General features: G+C 40.2%; 1 protein-coding gene across 7 annotated transcripts in view; it reads left to right on the top strand.

The window, feature by feature from the left end:
- Window positions 1–22,156, top strand: part of kiz (kizuna centrosomal protein) — a 196,178-nt gene that overhangs the window by 21,490 nt on the left and 152,532 nt on the right. For 5 of the 7 annotated variants that reach the window (XR_005942403.1, XR_005942404.1, XM_041182932.1 and 2 more), the window contains one exon: window positions 21,915–22,007. The exons of 1 other annotated variant lie outside the window; for it this stretch is intronic. Coding sequence is in view for 4 of the 6 variants with exons in the window: in XM_041182932.1 (XP_041038866.1) it covers window positions 21,915–22,007 (93 nt within the window). In the remaining 2 variants the exon portion in view is untranslated. Of the gene's footprint in view, window positions 1–15,898; window positions 15,939–21,914; window positions 22,008–22,156 lie in introns of those variants that run through there. One more of the 7 variants, XM_041182936.1, reaches the window with a different exon arrangement.

Here is a 22,156-nt window from a genome sequence, read left to right as displayed (position 1 = left end):
ATGTTTTCACTTCTGTAATACAAAATTGTAACTATGCAGCAATTTTTTGAACAATTATCTAATTAAATAAGAAAATTAATAAAATGTAGGAAATCAATATCTATCAGACAGAAGCAATATTAAAACCATAATAAAAAGTGCTTAATACTATTCTGTGAGCATTTGAATGAATTAAAAGGACAATGAAAAGGTTATAAAGCATCAAAAGTTCAAATAATGGCACAATATTCCAAGATTATCAACATGTTTTATGGAAAATTAATGATCTTTGGTGTTAGTAGCTGATTATGCCAGCAGGCTGGCGTCCTGTACCAGTGCACGTGCAAGTGAAAGGATGTGGAGCCACCTCTAGAATTTGACACGTTAGTTTCCAGTCTCTGCCTCGTTATTGCAGAGAAATAGCGAGCCAAGGCAAGGTACTTTTTCACGGTGGGGAGAGGCTGATGTGACCACACGACCTTTGTGTAGCATTAAGCGGATCTTTTGTTTTCTCTTTGAAGATTGGTATGTACAAAGCTTGCTTTGGATTTTGGGGGGGCCTCCAGCAAGGTTAACCTTCGGGAGACCTCCATGGCCAGTTTACTCCTTTCCACTTCTATATACGTCTAAGTTGGTTTTTAATGCAGTATAACTCAAGTTTGCCAGCTGCACGTCATGTTCTACAAGTTACCCATGGAATAACAATGGCTGTGATCAGTTTCTATATTTCAATTATGTGAAGGTAGCCAGATTCCATGGAACCTGGTTCTTGTAACTGAAAGTCAATTGACTCTTTAACCTGTTAACTTTTCTATTCTCAGCCCTTCTAGAATTAATGGTGCATTATTCAGCATGTTTGTTGCACCTGCCTATTGATTCTGTACTGTGTTCTAATCAGCTCGAATAATAACAATATTCATAGACACAGCAAAGCTACTGAGCAGCAAGCAAAATTATAAATAGATTGGGAATGAGTAAGGAACAAATGATGAGCAGTGTTTGAAGCAGACTCTTCTCCTCCTGGACATTGTTCTCCTCCTACAACTATGGATTTGTGTGGTTCCCAGAAGTGGTTATTTAGCATTAGGTGTATCTGGATGTGTTGTATTTTTTTAATTAAAAAATATAAGTCCATGGTAACAATGCAGTAAAAAGTGGTTCTTAGAAAATTTTGTTGACTGCAGGTTTGAATATCAGATGGAACATACATGCATCATAACAGTGAAAACCTTTTAGAACTGTTCTTCCATGATTCCTCATATAGGGAAAAGGGAATAATTCTTGAAAAATGACACAATAGTGATGCTTAAAGTATTTAAACTTCATTTTCTTTCTTATGTTCAGTGGATGATTTAAATCTCGTTTTGAAGGAATACCTGAAAAGTGATTTGGGAGATGCACAACTGCAAAATGTGATTCATGTAAAACTGCCGTGTCTTAGGAGAGTGGAAATTAAATCCTATCCAAATCTCCACTTTTCAGTGGACCTCTGTAGCAGCTGTTGGATGTTTACATAAAAGAGGCCAATTACACTGTTGACAACTGTACTGATAATGAAATTGCTGTTCATTGTGACACCCTTTTTGACACTCAGCTGAAATAACTAATATAATTGGATGATTAGTTACTTATATGCACTATTTTTAAACATGAGTACGCTTTCTACATTTTTTTAAACGTATGTCAACAGCGCTGCCAATGTCTAGAAGTAAGTTTCGGTTGAATGTTACCAGGGAGATGGACAGATGCCTCAGTTGTACTGCATGTTTGACATTGGATTGGCAAGATCGTTATTGCACCACATCTTGCACAACCCTAACAGGATGATCTTTCATTGCTAGCATTGTGTAGTTTGATGTTTATAAATAATTCAGGAGCTCCACTATATTGTCTTAGGGTTTTTGATAGAGAAGAACTGACTTACCCATCAGCTCTTTTCCATCATTAGAACTTTCACTAGCAGCTGGAGATGAGCAGGGCATTTTGCATGCATTTAAAAATGGTTGCATTAAGCTCTCCACTCAAGTGGTGTCAAGTCTAATGAAGCAGCCAAGGAGCTATAGAACGATGTAAATAAAATTTTCAACAGGGCAAATTACGGGAACTGAAATTTCATGTAAGTAAGTACAAGCCCTAGAATCGATGCAGAGAAATGACATCATCATTGAGACTGATCCATTGTGTCATGACTGTGTTATGAGAAAAGGTTAAAAAAATCTTGGACTTTTCAGGCTGGAAAGGAGACTAACGGCAGTTACTTTATAGAAGAATATATGATAGTAAGTAGAATAGAAAAGGTTACTCCCTATCACCATTTTAGGTTAAGCCATGACCATGACAAGGGGAAATCATTGTCGATTGTCCCTCGATTCGTTCGAGGATGATATCTACTTGGGGTTGCATGTTTTTGCCATGGGTCTTCACGTGACTAAACAGGCTGATTCTTGACCTGCACATTTTTGGGCAAATGGGGCGTCCTGCAGATAGCAGGATCCTGCGTGCAGGATTTGCTTCTTTTACTTTCCTTCTCTACTGCCGTTCTGCATCATTGTTAAGATGCTGTGACTCAAAAGGTGATGCAACTTGATGGACCAGTTGTCGCCATTCTGAACGATTGGTAGCAAGCTCCTCGCAGTTATTAATGTCAGTGCTGTTATGCTTCAAGGACAGCTTCAAAACGTTCCTTTGAAATGTTTTCTTTGTCTTCCCCTGGAATATTGGCCATTTGAGTAAACAGGACTTTTTGGAGGAGGTGTTTTTTGGCTATCTGGATGCAATGTACAATCCGTTGAAGTTGATTTTGCAGGAGTATTGGCTGAATGCTTGTGGAACTGGCTTCAAGAAGGACTCCAGCATTTGTTTGATGGACCTCTCCTTGAATCCTGAGGATGCGCAGCGGCATTGCTAATGGAATTTCTCTAGCACTCTTATGTGCCACTGATACACAGTCCAGCTCTGACCACATTACAGGAGCATAATGACGATAACTGCTTTGTACACTTGGACTTTTGTTGACTTGCGGAGATATTTGTTGTCAAACACTTGCTGCTGTAGTTTGTGGAAGGCTGAGCTGGTGCAGCTGACCCATTGTTGGATCTCCCTGTCAATGGTGGTCTTTTGAGAAAGATGGTTGCCAAGGTATGGGAAGTGCTTAACATATTGCACTTAGGACTCAGGCTCCCACTACCTGATGGCACGTCCTGCCCTATACAAGGAATTGGAAGTGCTTAACACTGGAGTGCTGCTTTGGGCTGCATTAGAGTGCTTGAGTTGGAGCTTGGTGAGAGAGGGTTTGGTGAAGAGGGAAGAAGGGATCCTTTCATTTTCTACCTTTCCTCAGTAAGAATAGTGTTAAGTGAGACTTGGTGAGTATTTCTTTGGTCCTTAACATTCTTTAAACTAGAGGAAATAAAAGTAAAGGGAGTAATTTAAAGGTAAGTCATGGGAGGGCAGCTTGGCCAAGTGGAATGCTCCACCTGTGCGATGTGGACAGTCAGAGACTTCCAGTGTCCAGGCCGACCACATGTGCAGGAAGTGTCTCCAGCTGCAGCTACTTAAAATCCATGTTTCAGAGCCGGAGCTGTCACTGTGGAGCTTCCACAAGGATGAGATCTTCGTGAATAGCACGTACAGTGAGGTGGTCACACTGCAGGTAAAGAGTGCACAGGCAGAAAGGGAATGGTTAATTGTAAACAAAGTAAAAGCACTAGGCAGGTAATGCAGGTGTACCCTGGGTCCATCTCCCTCTCTAACAGATTTTTCGTTTTGGATCTGCTGGGGTAGATGGCTTCTTGGGAATGCAGCAAGAGCCAAGCCCGTGGCACCACAAGTGGCTCAGCTGCATGGGGGGTGAGGGGTGGTGAAAAGAAAAAGAGAGTGGGAGAGCAATAGTGATAGGGGATTCTATTGTAAGGGGAGCAGCTGAACATTTCTGTGGCCGCAGACCTGGCAACAGGATGGTATGTTTCCTCTCTGTTGCCAGGGTCAAGGATGTCACTGAGCGACTGCAGGACATTCTGATCAGGGGAGGGTGAACATATGAGGACCATATCGGTGCCAACAACATAGGTCAAAAGAGTGATGAGGTCCTGAAAGCAGAATATAGGGAGCTAGGAAATAAATTAAAAGCAGGACCTCCAAGGTAGTAATCTCAGGATTACTCCCAGTGCCATGTGCTAGCGAGCTCAGGATTAGGAGAATAGACCAAATGCATGTGTGGCTGGAGAGATGGTGTAGGAGGGAAGGATTTAGATTCCTGAGGCATTGGGACCAATTATGGGGAAGATGGGGCCTATACAAGCTGGACGGTTGCACCCCAGCAGGACCAAGACCAATATTCTCGCAGGAGTATTCGCTAGTGCTGTGGGAAACAAAGGTAGGAGTGAAAGACAGAAAAGTAGGAAGCAAATGTGGAAGGCAGAGGAACAAAGGCTAGCAGCAAATAGGGCCATAGTACAAAAAAGTGTGTAAAAATGTTAAAAAAACAAGTCTAAACACACTGTATCTAAATGCATGGAGCTTTCACAATGAGGTAGACAAATTAACAGTGCAAATGGATGTAAACGGGTACAATATGATTGCGTTTACAGAGTCATGGCTGCAGGGTGACAAAGGCTAGGACCTGAATATTCAAGGGTACTCGATATTAAGGAAGGAAGGACAGGCAAAAAGGAAAAGGAGGTGTGGTGGTGTTGTTAGTTAAGGGTGAAATCAGTGCAGTAGTGAGAGGATATTGGCTCAGCAAACCTAGGTGTAGAATCAATCTGGGTGGAGCTAAGAAGCAACAAGGAGCAGAAAACATTAGTGGGAGCTGTTTCTAGACCTCCAAACAGTAGTGGTAAGGCAGGGGACGGCATTAAACAGGAAATTAGATACATATAACAAGGATGCTACAATAATCATACTTTAATCTACATATAGACTGAGCATACCAAATTAACGAATACAGTGGTGAATGAATTCCTGGAGTGTGTACGGGATGATTTTTTAGACCAGCACGTTGAGGAACCAAATACAGAACAGGCTATTCTATATTTGGTATTGTGCAATGAGAAGGGGTTAATTATAATCTTGTTGTGTGGGATCCTTTAGGGAACAGTGACCATAACATGATAGAATTCTTCTTTAGGAAGGAAAGTGAAGTAGTCCGATCCAAAATTAAGGTCCTAAATCTAAACAGACGAAACTACAAAGGTATGAGGCATGAGTTGGCTAAAATAGATTGGGGAACTTCATTAAAAGCCATGACGGTGGATAGGCAATGGCTAATATTTAAAGAACAAATGTATGCATTGTTACAGTTATAGATTCCTTTCTGGTGCAGAAACACAACAGGAAAAGTGGCCCAACCACGGCTAACAAAAGAAATTAAGGGTAGTATTAGATCCAAAGAGAACTCATGTAAAGTTAGAAAAATTAGCAAGCCTGAGGATTGGGAGCTCTTGAGAATTTAGCAAAGGAGGACCAAGAGATTGATTAAGAGGGGAAAAATAGAGTATGAGAATAAACTTGCAAGGAACATAAAAGCGGACTGTAACAGCTTCTATAGGAAAGTAAAAGTAGAAAGATTAGTGAAGACAAATGTAGGTCCCTTACATTCCAAAACAAGAGAATTTATAATAGAGAACTAGGAAATGGCAGAGCAATTAAACAACTACTTTAGTTCTGTCTTCACAGAGGAAGACACAAGTAACTTTCCAGAAATGCTAGGGAAACCAAGGGTCTAGTAAGAAGGAGGAATAGAAGGAAATTAGTATTAGTAAAAAAAAGTGCTGGAGAAATTACTGGGACTGAAAACCGATAAATCCCCAGGGCCTGATAATCTACATCCCAGGGTACTAAAATAGATGGCCATGGAAATAGTGAATACATTGGTTGTCATCTTCCAAAATTCTGTAGATTCTGGAACGGTCCAAGTAGATTGGAGGGTGGCAAATGTAACCCCCACCATTTAAAAAAAAGAGGGAGGGACAAAACAGGGGATTAGCCTTATGTCAGTAGTAGGGAAAATGCTGGTGTCTATAATAAAGGATAGGGTAACAGGACATTTAGAAGAGATCAGCGGGATTAGACACAGTCAACATGGATTTATGAAATCATGTTTATGTAAACAGTGTTTGATAAACCTACTAAAATTTTTTGAGGACATAACTAGCAGAATAGATAAAGGAGAACGAGTGGATGTGGTGTATTTGGATTTTCAGAAAACTTTTGATAAAGTCCCACATAAAACATTAATGTGCAAAACTAACGCATGTGGAATGGGGGGTAATATACTGGCATAGGTTGAGAATTGGTTAGCAGACAGGAAATAGAGAATTTCGGAGTGGCTGGTGGTGACTCGTGAGGTACCGCAGGGATCAGTGCTTGGGGCCCCAGCTATTCAAAATATATATCAATGATTTGGATGAGGGAACCAAATAATACTTCCGAGTTTGCTGATGACACAAAACTTGGTAGGAATGTGAGTGGTGAGGAAGATGTTAAGATGTTTCAAGGTGATTTAGACAGATTGAGTGAGTGGGCAGATACATGGCAGATGCAGTATAATGTGGATAAGTGTGAAGTTATCCATTTCGGTAGGAAAAACAGAATGGCAGAGTATTATTTAAATGGTGATAGATTGGGGAATGTTGATGTACAAAGGGACCTGGGTTCCCTTGTACATCAACCTGTGAAAGCAAGCATTCAGGTGCAGCAAGAAGTTAAGAAGGCAAATAGCATGTTGACCTTCATTGCGAGAGGACTTGAGTACAGGAGCAAGGATGTCTTACTGCAGTTGTACACCTTGGTGAGACCACACCTGGAGTATTGTGTGCAGTTTTGGTCTCCTTATCTAAGAAAGGATATACCTGCCATAGAGGGAATGCAGTGAAGGTTCACCAGACTGATTCCCGGGATGGCAGGATTGTCATATGAGGAGAGATTGGGCCGACTAGGCCTGTATTCACTTGAGTTCAGAAGAATGAGAACAGATCTCATTAAAACATATAAAATTCTGACAGGGATGAACAGACTGGATGCAGGGATGATGTTTCCTCTGGCTGAGGGGTCTAGAACAAGGGGTCACAGTCTTAGGTTACGGGGGAGGCATTTAGGACTGAGATGAGGAGAAACTTCATCAGTCTGAGGATGGAACCTCTGGAATTCTCTACCACAGAAGGCTGTGGAGGCCAAGTTACTGAATATATTTAAGAAGGAAATAGATATATTGACTGGCGGAGCAGGATTGAAGGGCCGAACGACCGACTCCTCCTATTTTCTAAGTTTCTCTATTTCAGTGTGTCTCATTCAACTTATATGGGGGAGGGTGGGAGAGGGGGTGGGGGGGTTGGTGGTGGTGGTGGTGGTGGACTATTTGGCTGACCAGGTGTGAGTTGATATGAGTTTTGTTTTGGCAACATTCAAGGACAGGCTGAGTCACTTGTATAAAGAATTCAAGAGATCAAAAGTGGCATGCAAATCTGGTGCAGAATATGCAATGGCACGGCAGTCATCTGCAAACTGTAGCTTATATATGCCTATGGCGGTTAGTTTGCCACGGATGTCACTGATGTTAGAGCCAGAGGGCAGTTGATCTGTGAGGTGAATAGCCATTGTCAAGTCGATTGCAAGTATTATGGAGACTACCACACAGCCTTGCATGACCCTGGTCCAGATTTTGAAGGTGTCTGTTTCAGATCTCCCACACAAGACAGTCACAGTCATTTTATTATGAAGCAATTGCAGGATTGTGGTGAAGTTTCTTGAACATCCAAAGCTTTGGAGCACAATCCGCAGAGCTTCATAATTTATTGAGTCAAATTCTTTGGTTAAGTCAGTAAAGACAACAAAGAGTTTCTGGTGTTGTCCTCAACATTTTTCTAGGATTTGTCTGGCAATGAAGACCATGTCAGAATTTCCTGCGGAAGGGCTAAAGCCACACTGTATCACTGGGAGAATTTCCTCAGCTGTTATAGCTCTCCCATCGATGATGGTTTACCTATGGATCCTACCACAGGGTACTGGGAGATAGCCTGGAGATTATGAGCTGCACTGTGGATTCACAGTTGGGAGTTGTTTGAAATGCTTTGTGTATCATGATGGTCTGCATCTCTGAGGCTTTATCTTCTGGATTTGTCTTTAGGGATCAGCCTTGAGCTGTTGGAATGCTGCCATCTTGACTTGAAACTTTGGGTAATTTTGACAGACAATTGTTGGGAATTAGAGATAGTTTAAATAAGTTGTATTGGTATTTGTAGGCGTTAGGAATGAGTTTTAAAGCTTTAAAGTTTCGGTTTGATTTGTATTTCTGTATCTGTGTGTTAAGAAAGGTCAAACAGAGTTTTAGTTTCACTTAAAAAATGTGCTTGCAATTTTTACAAATTTTCTAAAGAGAAGGTAAACGTACAAGGATGGAAGAATTGTACTGTTGCCTAATAACTGGAAGCCAGAGAGGCAGGTCCCTCCCACAGACGCACACAGAAGAAGAAAGACAGCAGTTTGATGTGGAAGCTGGAGTTCAGCTGGTTTGGAAGACAGCTGCCAAACAGAAGCCACCTAGAAGGGGACAGATAGTCAGTCCCAAGCTGAGGAAAAACCCCAGAATCCAGGCAAGTGGAACAAGAGAAAGTTCCAAGAAGACCTTCTAGTTAAAGGAAAGGCAGGAACCTAGGAACAGGTCATGTTAACTGAAGTTAAGAGTGAGGGACAGAGAAAGGCTTCAAGCTTAAAGAGGTAAAGGTTTGAGAAGAGGCAAGAAGGTCCAAAGAGACAACTGAAGGTCTGTAACTCTTTGCTATGGGCAATTGAAGCTTTGGTACTGTTGACGACTTTGGTACTGTCAGTGAGAAAGAGTGCATGGAAGACAGCTTGACTGCATGGATGACCCAGGGGAGGAGAACACCGGAAGGAGAGTTCGAAACCCTGGAGGTGAACCCTTATGGAAGACATCTGAGAGAGAGCATCGGTTTGGGAGAAGACTCTAAAGCTCTTGGGAGAATGGAGATTGGAAACGCTCATGTAAAAGATGGAATTCAGGGAAACTGGTTGGCTCACGGTGAGACAAGTGTCTGGGAGTAGTTGAGAAGAGATCCATAGCATTTGGTTGAGGTGGCATTTGTCACTTGCGTTCAGTTTGCGGTGTATCTGACTACAGGGTGCCATAGATCTACATGAACTGTGTACTTAACTGTGATCATTAGAGTGTAAGATAACTTTTATAACCTGTGTTATCCTTACACATCTGTATATATTTGTAAAGGTATAGTTGTGGGTGAAGGAGTATTGTAATATAGTTAATCTTTTCTTGTTGAATAAATGTTTTATTCTTTTGTTAAAATGTCACCATCTGACTCCTGTAACTATTTGGCAACTACTCTTCATGCATCTAAACAACAAATAAAAGTTAGGATCTATCAAGCTGGGTTCCACCCTGTGGTCAGGCTTGTCCAGGGGTAATCTCAGCTGGGACCATAACACAATGAAGGCTGCTTATTTTTGTTCCAGGTGGTTACATATTTCAGCATAGTTTTTATTGAACTAGTCCTGATAACAATGATGCCAGGACTCAATGGTCTGGACCCAGGCGTCTAGGACAGCTGACTTTATTTAATCTCAATGTTCTGGAATTGTTGGATTTGTGAAGGTTTTCCAGATTGGTTGCAGGCTGAAATTGGAATTCCTCTCTTTGGTCGGGCTGCTTTAAGGCTGAGACATTGGAATTTTCTTTCTTTTGGACCTTGCGATGTCTTGGTGCAGGGTGGATGTTCGAACAAGTCTGCGATCTGCCTAGCAGGCATCAGCCACCTATTAGGATTGAGTGAGAAAGACATCACTTAGACCTTTGACCCAGACAGTGACATAATCCAGGAGGTGTCAGTGCTTTAATCTAGGATGCCACCATATGGTTTGTATTTGCCCTCCTGGTGGAAGAGGGTGTTTGTCGTTATGCACCTCAATTAAATCTACACTAATCTTCCTCTATGTTAGGAGGGTGAGGAGGAACAAACTTGCTCCCCTTTATTCAGCCTCTTCGTTTGGTTGCAACAAAGGCTTTTGAAATTTCTTTTCACCACAGGTGCCTTTTCCAATCCAAATGTATTTACTTTTTAAAAAGGAGCCAATTAAAACAGGTTTTCTTGAGTCAAAGAACAAATTTATTAGCTACTAAAACCGTGAAAAAGAATAAAAGACGCAGTGACACATACACACACATACATACATGTATCAGGAATAAGAAAAGGTAGAGTGCAAATAAATCTTAAAAGAATATACAATTATGTCCTTTGTGTGTCCTTGAGGCGTAGATTGTTGAACGTTGTGGCAGTTTGAAGCTAGCTGGTTCGTCTTAAAATCCTGGAGTTGAATTGAAGTTCAGGTAACTGCACTTTGCTGAAGACAGTTTCCTTACTTTTAATTCCATGACCCATCTCCCAGAAATTGATGGGTTTCTCCTGAGGTTCTTTCCAACGGACAGTCACTATCTCTTGGGTTGGATTTTTATACTGTAGAGATAGAGCTTTTCTTAACTTGAGAGAGAGAGAGAGAGATTCCTTCCTGCTCCCTTCAGCAGTTTTTCCAGGTGAATTTGATGACTACTCTCTGTGCCTGGCTTGGCAACACCAGCTGTTAAGAACCTCTTATCTGTGTATTCCCAAACAAAGGAATTTGATCAGGTATTTCACCTCTTTTCTATTTTTCCTTAGTTCTGATGAAGAGTCATTCTGACTCGAAACGTTAACTGTATCCCTCTCCGCAGATGCTGTCAGACCTGCTGAGTTTTTCCAGGTATTTTTGTTTTTGTTCTTGAATTTGATTAACATGTCTCGCATTGTTGTAGAACAAGTAATCACATTTTGATCTTTCATTTCATAAACCTTTGACACATTTCAAGATAGTAGAAACCAGCAGGAGATGGGTTATTTTGTCTTCCAAAGCTGGGGGAGGGTGATGGTCTGGTTTGTGCATCTGTTGAGTGTATCTGGCTGGTTAGCAGCTCCCATTGGCTTTACTGTTGATTAAAATTCAGCACTTTGCATTTTTAATCTCTTCCTTGGTTAGAGTGTTGGGTTTTTATGTCTGTAGATGTCCTTTGAAATGTCTCTCTCTTCACAAAAACAGAATTACCTGGAAAAACTCAGCAGGTCTGGCAGCATCGGTGGAGAAGAAAAGAGTTGACCTGTCGAGTCCTCATGACCCTTTGACAGAACTTGAGTTCGAGTCCAAGAAAGAGTTGAAATATAAGCTGGTTTAAGGTGTGGGGTGGGGGGGGGGCGGGTGGGGGGGGGGGCGGTGGGCGGAGAGAGAGAGAGAGAGAGAGAAGTGGAGGGGGTTGGTGTGGTTGTAGGGACAAACAAGCAGTGATAGAAGCAGATCATCAAAAAGATGTCACCAACAATAGAACAAAAGAACACATAGGTGTTAAAGTTGGTGATATTATCTAAACGAATGTGCTAATTAAGAATGGATGGTAGCGCACTCAAGGTATAGCTCTAGTGGGGGTGGGGAGAGCATAAAAGATTTAAAAATATTTAAAAATGATGGAAATAGGTGGGAAAAGAAAAATCTATATAATTTATTGGAAAAAAACAAAAGGAACGGGGAAACAGAAAGGGGGTGGGGATGGAGGAGGGAGCTCAAGACCTAAAGTTGTTGAATTCAATATTCAGTCTGGAAGGCTGTAAAGTGCCTAGTTGGAAGATGAGATGTTGTTCCTCCAGTTTGCGTTTGGCTTCACTGGAACAATGCAGCAAGCCAAGGACAGACATGTGGGCAAGAGAGCTGGGTGGAGTGTTAAAGTGGCAAGCGACAGGGAGGTTTGGGTCATTCTTGCGGACAGACCGCAGGTGTTCTGCAAAGCGGTCGCCCAGTTTACGTTTGGTCTCTCCAATGTAGAGGAGACCACATTGGGAGCAACGAATGCAGTAGACTAAGTTGGGGGAAATGCAAGTGAAATGCTGCTTCACTTGAAAGGAGTGTTTGGACCCTTGGACGATGAGGAGAGAGGAAGTGAAGGGGCAGATGTTGCATCTTTTGTGTGGGCGTGGGGTGGTGCCATAGGAGGGGGTTGAGGAGTAGGGGGTGATGGAGGAGTGGACCAGGGTGTCCCGGAGGGAGCGATCACTACGGAATGCCGATAGTGGGGGTGAAGGGAAGATGTGTTTGGTGGTGGCATCATGCTGGAGTTGGCGGAAATGGCGGAGGATGATCCTTTGAATGCGGAGGCTGGTGGGGTGATAAGTGAGGACAAGGGGGACCCTATCATGCTTCTGGGAGGGAGGAGAAGGCGTGAGGGCGGATGCGTGGGAGATGGGCCGGACACGGTTGAGGGCCCTGTCAACGACCGTGGGTGGAAAACCTCGGTTAAGGAAGAAGGAGGACATGTCAGAGGAACTGTTTTTGAAGGTAGCATCATCGGAACAGATGCGACGGAGGCGAAGGAACTGAGAGAATGGGATGGAGTCCTTACTGGAAGCGGGGTGTGAGGAGCTGTAGTCGAGGTAGCTGTGGGAGTCGGTGGGTTTGTAATGGACATTGGTGGACAGTCTATCACCAGAGATTGAGACAGAGAGGTCAAGGAAGGGAAGGGAAGTGTCAGAGATGGACCACGTGAAAATGATGGAGAGGTGGAGATTGGAAGCAATATTAATAAATTTTTCCAAGTCCCGACGAGAGCAAGTCTCTCTTCACACTTCCTTTTGGAGGGGGTTCCTTTTTGCTTTTCTCACCTTGGAAGGTGGCCTTGCATTTTAAAGCGGTAATGTTTTAAGGATTAATTTGCTAATTGTGCAGATTGGCTTAATTGTAAGACAATGGCTTGTTTCAAGCTGTGTCCCTTGTTTTAAGGCATACAGGCAACCCATTGATCAAACTACGACTGAGCCAGTCAGGCCAGTGTGTTCTTGATACAAGAGGGTCCCATGGATAGTTCAGGCTCTTTCTTTCCCAGTCTCTGTGACAGCACTTTTAATCTTTTCATTGGGGTGTTAATGGAAAAGTACAAAATACAACTTATTTGAGTATTAATTATTTATATTTCAATTACAGGGTAATTGAGCTACTTCCTACTAATAAAATCACCTGTTGCTAATCGGTGACTACTTCATAGTACTATACTATGTTAGCTTGTTGTAATAGAAACACCAACATAACTTCTTTTCGTGTTCACATGTTAGTACAAAATGGCCAAGTTAAGCAAGCACACTAAATCCTACTAAATAAAATCTAAAATCTAGGCCATCTTACATTTATAATTACTTCAAAATGTTTGGGGAATCTAATTGAATTAAAAAATGTTTGATAAGGACTTTCATGATTTGTATCACTTGTAAAGGGATCAGTTACAGTTTTAGTAAATGCTGGTCTGTGATCTGGTGACCCTTGACTTGGAAGCAGGAAGGAAGTTAAAATGTGGAGGCCACATGGCAGCGACAAAGGAAAAAAAGAAGGATTGGCAAGAGGAGGCAGTCAGCAAGCTGAGTCAAAGAGCTGGATTTCTGAGCAGTTGGAAAGCATTTAGGACAGCTGCCACTGTCTCTTTCACTGACAATTGTCCAGAATCGGCCTTACTATGCAGAGGTAAAGGGGATCCTGGTAGATGCATGTTACAACAACTGGGAGTTGAAAAGGTTCCAGAAGGATGTGTCTCATTATGTAGATGATTGCACAGGAGGAACCCTGTTTATGTGGAAGCTACAGCCTGCATTGAAACAACTAAGTCCTTAAGGAAAGGGGCTGGAATTCTGTCCAGGAAGACCCAAGCTGGGAAGAACTTTGTGGCTGAAATTGGTGCCATGCAGGCAGAGTGGACTGCCTAGAAGATCTGTGAGATCGATCTTTGTTTTACTGGCAGTTTTATTTTATCAGCTATGAACTGACTTATGCAGCCCCCCGGCTCCCCAGTCCTTCCAGCCATGTGTTCCCCTCTTCCCTCTGAGAAAGCACAAACTCCATATCTCTGTAGTATCCTGAAGTAATAAGTGAGAAAGAACAGACTGCTGCTTGTTTTCGTGCAGAGGTGTCAGGGAGTTAGGAACAGTTAATGGACATCATCCCCTTGAAGTGAATAGATGGTGGGGATATATCAGGTGGGGTTGCTCACAGTTGGAATATAGTGATTTAAAAAAGATTGGAGAGAGAATGGATAAGCTGTGAAAGAACCTGTTTGTATTTGTGTATGCAAAAGATTTGTAAGGTCTTTAACCCTTTGTTTTCTTTTTTTATAATGTTGAAGGCATTAGGCTTGTTTCTACCATGGATGAGTGCAGCTCCCACAACACTCAAGAAGCTTGACACCGTTCAGGATAAAGCAGCCCGCTTGATTGGCACCATATCCACAAACATTCACTTCCTCCATCACCGATGCACAGTAGTAGCAGTGTGTACCATCTACAAAATGCACTGCAGGAATTCACCAACGCTCCTTCGACAGCACCTTCCAAACCCACAACCACTACCATCTAGAAGGACAAGGGCAGCAGATAGTTGGGAACACCACCACCTGGAAGTTCCCCTCCAAGTCACTCAGCATCCTGACTTGGAAATATATCACCATTCCTTCCTTCACTGTTGCTGGGTCAAAATCCTGGAACTCCCTCCCTAACTAACAACACTGTGGGTGTACCTACACCACACGGACTGCTCAAGAAGGCAGCTCAACATATCCTTCTCAAGGGCAACTAGGGATGGGCAATAAATACTGGCCCAGCCAGCGAAGCCCACATCCCATGAATGAATTTTTAATTTTTTTTTTACCTAGGCACCTATGTGCATGTATGTCTTCATGGAAACAGTATGAATGTGATTGTTGAGTTAAAGTTAAAACATGGAAAGTGAGTTACACCAATATACTTAGTTTAGAATGAATGTTGCCTTTTTAAAATCTAGTGAGTCCTTGAGATGCCAGGCAGAAATCCAACTGAAAATTATTTAAAGCATTCTTGCTTTTGAAGGTTTTATTTAATTTGAAGCATGTGCAATATTAAAATTAAATTGGCATTTTTAAGGTTAATGAACCTGTTAACCTGTAAACTGGAAGTCTTGCTAATGTCCATAGTGAAACTTGTAGTTATAATGTTGAGGTGTATATAGGAGTCTTTAATTCCAGTTAAAAGATGCACATAATGTTTGGCAGTTTTAAATTCTATATGTTCAACTGTGTGAATTGGAAATTGATTCTGGTTAATGGTTGAAGTGTATCAGAAAAGGTTAATTTTAGACAAGGCTTAAAAAAGGCTTTGGAAACAAGTAAAAGATTAATTTAAGGTGCAGAATGTTTCTTTTTGTGTTAATGTCAGTGAAGATTCTTTGTTTTATGTTGTGCTGTGTTTAATTCCCAGGGATAGATGTGTAGGAATCAGAACAGGAAGGAAAAGTACAAAATTTAAGATAAGAGAATTTAAAAATGGTGTCCAGATCTTCGATTGTTTGAGAAAGTCCTTTTTTGAAGAAAATTGTGTAAAGTGACGCAATTGCATGCTTCCAAGAATGATTTGCTCCACTCCTTGGTGTTCTGCAGAGAAGCTAACCCTTTCAGCAGACAGCTTTTTTTTAAAAAAAAGTAAAAGGCTGCCTCAAACAAACTATATCCAGATGATGTTTGTGAGCTGCTCCTCTGTTTTTCTCCGGTTTGTAAACCCCTGTCTTCGAATGCAGTGTAATGAAGAGGCAGGTGAAGACCATCACCATTTACATTTATCTCATCTGATGGGTGCAATGGATTGAGAAAGGATAAACTTGCATGCAATTTACTATGCAGATATCAAAGCTGTACATGTAGAACATTGGAATTTGGTCCTGTTGGAATAATTTTAATTCAAAGACAGCAAGAAATACATTATTTAAGGAAAATAAAGCACAAATTAAAAATTCTCCTCTCAAAGCAATTTATTCTGTTCCCTACTTAATCACTGTCCATTTGACTTCTGAAAACAGATGTCTGACTGATATCAGGACTGCATGAAGGCCAGCAAGTGAATCAGGTTTGTTCATCATTCAAAGTAGTACAATAGATGAAAAGTAAAGATAGCATGCTTCACTAAGAATTATCCCAGCATAATACAAAGTTAAAATACTGCAGATGCTGATAATCTGAAATATAAACAGAAAATGCTGGAAACACTCAACAGGCCAAGCAGCAACAGACTAAAAGGCTCAAGTTTTGTGATGGTAATGACAAAACTGTCAACGTTCAGAGTAATTACTCCAGTGACACTAATGGAACTTCAGGATTTTCCTGCACAGAACAGCATGAAACTTACACATCGTGGCTAACTTAGCATTTCTGAAAGGGAGATTTTCTTTTTAACTGAAATCCTGATGATCAAGATAGGAACCACTTTTATTTATCTGTCTATGTTTTTAAAGTCTTGTGTCCATGTGGATATGTCTGTATTATGCTGTTGTGTCTCTTCGATCATCACATTGCAGAAGCACGAACTGCTGCTTCTTCAGTGGATTTCCCAATCATCATCCACTGGACAGCAGCCAGCTGTTTCTGCTGGCAGTTTTTCCCCCAAGCTGAATGATCAGTTTCATTGAGCCTTTCCTTTTGCACTTTGTACAATGCTGTTTCAAACTAGTCAATCTCTAATTAATGTGAGCAATATCATGGGAGATGCTAAAACCTGAAGTACCTCTGAGCTTTAACAAAACTTTATATATAATAATATTATTTTCATTAAGGAATTCTTCAAGTGTACAATTTCTTATAGTTGCAGAAGTTACTTTTTTCCTCAGGCTACTTTTTGTAGTTTACTGAAGTAAATAAAAATATACTATAATCTATAGTTTTCCAATGTTGTGCAGTTACTCAGCAAAAAGGTATTGGAGTTAAATTGGGCTCCAGAGCACCCATTTTTCTGGTGTGATGTGACCTCCTAAGGCCCCAAAATGGCAGGCAGGAAACGCATGCACACTTTTGGCTAGAAGCGCCTCAATCATAAAATTGGGCAAGGAGAAGCTAGTACCCATGCCTGAAGTCACAATTGGGGCAGTTACATATGTAAATGAGGGTCCTAATGCCTACTTCAGGTCCACTCTGCAATGTTGATTTGGCCTGAGGCAGCTGGGCCTGCCTGTGTCAGGGAAAACCAATCCAAAGCATGCAATAAGTGAAGAACAATTTCCATGCTGATCATTGTTGCTCTACTCAACCCAATGACTCTTTCCATGGCCTTGATGTTTTCGGAACTACTGATGACTCCTGTCCCAAACAACACAATCTGCTCACCGCACTAAACCCTGTGATATGATCCAATCACTTGCCTGTATGCCACTATGCTAGCACTTAAGAGTACTTACCTGTGTTGCATATATGTGATGGTTGCTCCCAAATTTAACTCCCATTGTGTTTTGGCTCATGAGGATTTTTGTAAATCATATCTTCTGTCTTTTGTATGTTTACAGAGAGTAAGTTTAAATTCTGTGAGTTCTCTTTCATAAATTATTAAGTTTGGAGAATGTATTTTTGTGTTCTAATACAGAATGCACTGTTCACCAAAAAAATTGGAATGTTATTGAGCAGAATGGTGCAATATTTTGTAGGTATATGTACGGTGTTGGATGCCTCAAAATAATCATTTTTATAAGCTAACACCAAAGGTTGTAGGGAGACAGATTTTTTTTGATTTCAACTAAATTTTTAGAAATTATAATTCTATTGCAATGATAACATTTTCATCATCTCCTTAATAAGTTTAATAGCTGTTTTAGGACAAATTGGTGCATTTACTTCAGTTAATTGTAACACTGAATTTTATTTTAACCTATGCAAAGGTTAGTATAGGCGGTCTTGTGGCCTAGTGTATAACGTCTCTATCTCTGGGCCAGAAGTCGCACTCCAGGACTTGATGGCCACGGAAGGTGTGTCCATAAAATGGCCAAACACGTTGGTTATCAATCTGTAAATGCTTCCAAAGTGCCTGTTGGCAGGCAGTAAGAGTGGGAGAGTTACGGCCGAAGGCAATGGCAAACTTCTGCAGTACTTTGCCAAGCATAATCATGGACCAAACCAATGAAGGGCCAAGGTCGCCAAAGCCCTTTTGGAGCATGGTACCTAGAGGAGGAGGAATCGTTAGTGTAATTATTACCCTGTTCAGTTTATAAATTAACAGAAGGAATTATTTGAAGTTTGGAAAATGTAAGAACTATAGCTGTTCGTAACAGAAAAAATATTTATTTATGAGCATAGACTGTTAAGAATATGATCTATATTGTTTTTATGTAACTCGTTATATACTAACAGTCCTCTTAATATAAATGCAGTTTTACATTTTATACCAATTTTTTCTCATTTCCTCTTGGTAAGGTATGGCTCCAGGAGCCACATTTTAACAGCACAAGTCACTGGATAGTAATCAGGACTGGAAACCTTGCTTTTGTTTGCTTTGATGAAGGACACTTGTACAACTGTAGCTGCATTTGATCAGCTAGCTAAGCACAGCCTAGACCTAAATTTCTTGTAGTTGGTGTGGCTCTGTAATATATCTGATAGTGTATTTAGCCATATGGCCTGATTACTCTTAATAGATCTTTCTGTTGTTTATATTTATGACTCTGCTTGCAGTATCTGGTACTTGCTGGATGCTTCCTGGGCCATTAGTGCAAAGCAAGTTTTAAAGCGTTTGCATACTTTCAGTGGCATTCTCTGCCATGCGTATTCATTGTGAGATTAATCCTGGAAAACTGCAAGGTTTTTGAGGAAAGGGCAACAAATATAAGTATTGGAAGGATTTTTCGGAGGGAGTTTAGAGCATCAAACTTGTGTGTGTGTGTTTGCAAGATAAAATAATTCATTTACCACTTTATTGGTGCTACTTATAAAATCTGTAGTGGAAAATAGTAGAGAAATAAATTCATATTCTGTAAGTCACGCTTTGCTTTTTATTAAAGTGATACTTTAGTGCTATTTAGGGGCCAATATATTCAGAGTAACACTGCAATTTCCTCAGAAATCACTGATATTAAAATAACAGTCTTAGGCTGAAACCATTGACTTGCTGTGTGATCTGTAATGTATGAAAAAGCAAAATTACTAACCAAAGTCCATCAGCTGTTAATTGCTTTTCAATTATCCGTAACAGTCCTTCTAATTAAGTCTAAAACATCACTTGAAGTCATAAAAAACACTTCAACCGTTATCTAATTCAGTACCTTTTCTGTATGAAGTTTCTGAGTCCTGATCAAATATTTTGCACTGCACTTCAGTTTCATGCACTGTGGACTTTGGTCTTTCACCTAAATACTTCCCAGAAAATAAACACTCAATTTTCAGAGGCCTGAAACAAATGTAATACTGTCCTGTATCTGCTAATCTGCTTTGCTTAGTTTATGCAGTTTTATCATATATACCAAACTCACTTGCCAAACCTTTCTTGTTGGTTCCTAGTGTTACTTAATGCAGTCATAGGGCAACTTTGTCTGCCATTGATTGCTTAACATTTCAATTTTGCCGCCTTCCCCAATAATCGTATTACTCTTTTTGATTTTTATTCTTTTTCACTTTTTATTTTACTCTCACTTGTTCCTTGACTATTTCATAGCTTTTCTTTCCACAGCTAAAGTCAAACAATTATTTAGGGGAGGCGAAATTACCGTTTTAACAAAAATGTTCATTTTTTTTTCAGTAATTACTGACCTGTTAATGAAATTCTACAATCATGCAATTTTAAAATGTGTGATTTCTGAGAATAGAGTTTTGTTACTTGGCTGTTAATTATGGAGAAAAATAGACAATTGACCATTTTTCATTAAAAAAATAATTTTATCCCCCTGATTGTTTATCAGAAAATAAGAATGTAGGACTCCCAAAGGGCAATTCATCGGACATAGTTTATTCTTCTCAGAATTTTCCTACATCAAACACGTATTTATTCTTGCAAGCTTTGCTAAATCATGAACTGATTTACTTCCCACTTGAGTATTTAATTGAGTTTAGTGCTTACTGCACTAGATGGCAGTCTGCTACATAAGTATGGAGTGTGCCATCTAGGTTAGAAAACAGTCTTCAATTGAGGGTGGTCAGAATGTGGAATTCTCTCTCGCAGTCTGTTGTTGAAGCACAGTGCATAAATTCAGTTAAAAATTTGATAGATATTTGAGGAATATTAAAGGGATGTTGGGGGTGGGGGTGTGGTGGAGTGATTAACATGGTAGTTTGTGTGAAGCAAGATAATAGTCTGCACTTGATTGGCTCAATGACCTGGTTCTGTGTTGTAACATGATTCTATATTAATACAAAGTGTGAAAAAGCGATATCTTATACTTAGTTTAACAGTAGGTTTAAAGAGAAACTTTGTTTCTGTTCAAATTGGATCAAAATGAGTAGAACTGATCAGCCTTTTTAATTTTAATCACGTCATGACTTTCAAGTAAACTTGAATCATTTATCCCTCCCATTTATTTTAAATAAGAACAGATTTAGCTTCAAAATCTGGAATCATCACGTTGCCTTTCTTTGAATATTCTTCCCCTGTATCTAGATTTTTTCTTATGCATGGCAACATGTCTACTCTGACATTACTAATGTTTTATAAAGTATCAGTAACTTTTCCCTTCGATTTATGTTTTACCTGTCTACTTAAATACTCAAACATGTTTTATGCCTCTGCAGCTGTTGCCTTACTTTGTACCTTTTTAATGCTCAAAGTCTTCAAAGCTTTGTGGGGAGCCATTTGTTAAGCTGAAGCAGACTAACAGTTTGAAAGCAGTTGGTTGGATAGTTGTAAAACATCTGGTTTCAACAGAAACTGATAATGCATCTGCCAACTGTAGATCTGACAGAAATTGGTTGGGATTATTTTAAGAAGAGTCAAGACCAGTTTAAAATACTTTGGAAATTAGTCTACATGACAAATAGGAATTACACATTTGCCGAGTACAGTTTTCTAGTTAAAATGTAGATACAAATGAGAGGACAGTTACAAGGTAGAATAGTGAAAACATTCTGAAATATTATTATCAAGGCAGCTAAAGTTTAGATATCCACTTAACCATTAAAATAATTAAGTTGGGAGCTTTAGCTGTACACATTTACTTGTCTCATGTGGAACTTCATTATCATTTTGCAATATTTAATACAGCACATTATCACTTTTGGCCTTGAAATGGTAATGCATACTAAGCTTTTTTTGGCCATGTTCTGCCTGATTTAGTGATAACAATTAGGTGGACAGATGTGGAAAGTGGGCTGGATATTCATTATGCCTGATCTATACCCATTGCAGTGTGTTACCAATTTTTAGCCATCATATTTAGCAGATGGAGGAAGTGCCTCCCCCCCACCCCAATTTTTGCAAGGACTCAAGAAAGTGAGGCAGAAATAATATGTCTAATTTTCAACCTCATCAAATCTGAGTTTTAATCATGCCAATATAAAAGTGGCATACAAATTTACCAGACATTATTGTGAAGGTAAAGGTAAATTTGAAATGACAAGCTTATTTAGTTAGTGATGCTGTTAAAAGCATTATTGCTTTTGTTTTCACTGTTACTACCTACTTTGCCATTGGCCTCTGTCTGTTGATGAGTTTCAATACCTTCCTTGGATTTCCCATTAGTCTGTATCTTTGCTTCTTGGAGGAAGAGGAAGAGCAATACAATGAGGCCAAACTGATGAGACTGCACTAGTTACATGATGCACACACCACCAATACTCCCCTACCAGAGTATACACCCAGAGGTTTCAGTTTACAAGAGAAGCCCTAAAAGTTATACCTCAAGTTCAGAGCAAACCTTTTGCCACTTCCACCATGTGTACCACCTATCAGCATGGTATTTCCTGCTCCACATGGATAACCTCACAATCGGATATGTTTCCAATGGAGCTGAGCCATAGTATTCACCTGAGGCTGACCCCAGAAATCACAGCTAACGTGCGGCTTTTGTTACTGAAGCAAAACTGAGATTAAATAAAGAGAAAGGTTAAAGTAATACCTACATATTATTGTGTATCGTAGATGGCATATGAAAAACAGATCGAAAGATTACTTCCAGTTTGGAGTAAGAACCTGAAGTCACAAGGGAAAGAGAAGGAAGCAAGTCTGGAACGAGTAAGATTGGAAAAGTTTTTCAATTATGTCTTTTTTTGCTAAAGAAAAATCATCTTGGAGCTCATGTACCGTTGTAATTTATTGTTCATGTGACACTAAGAGGAGTCTATAATCATATAATGAATCTTGATATATTCGTGCAAATTTAG

This window comes from Carcharodon carcharias, chromosome 2 (assembly GCF_017639515.1).
Source record: "Carcharodon carcharias isolate sCarCar2 chromosome 2, sCarCar2.pri, whole genome shotgun sequence".
Taxonomy (NCBI): Eukaryota; Metazoa; Chordata; class Chondrichthyes; order Lamniformes; family Lamnidae; genus Carcharodon; species Carcharodon carcharias.
The sequence above is the reverse complement of the archived record's forward strand: the minus strand, read 5'-3'. Positions and strand labels throughout refer to the sequence as shown.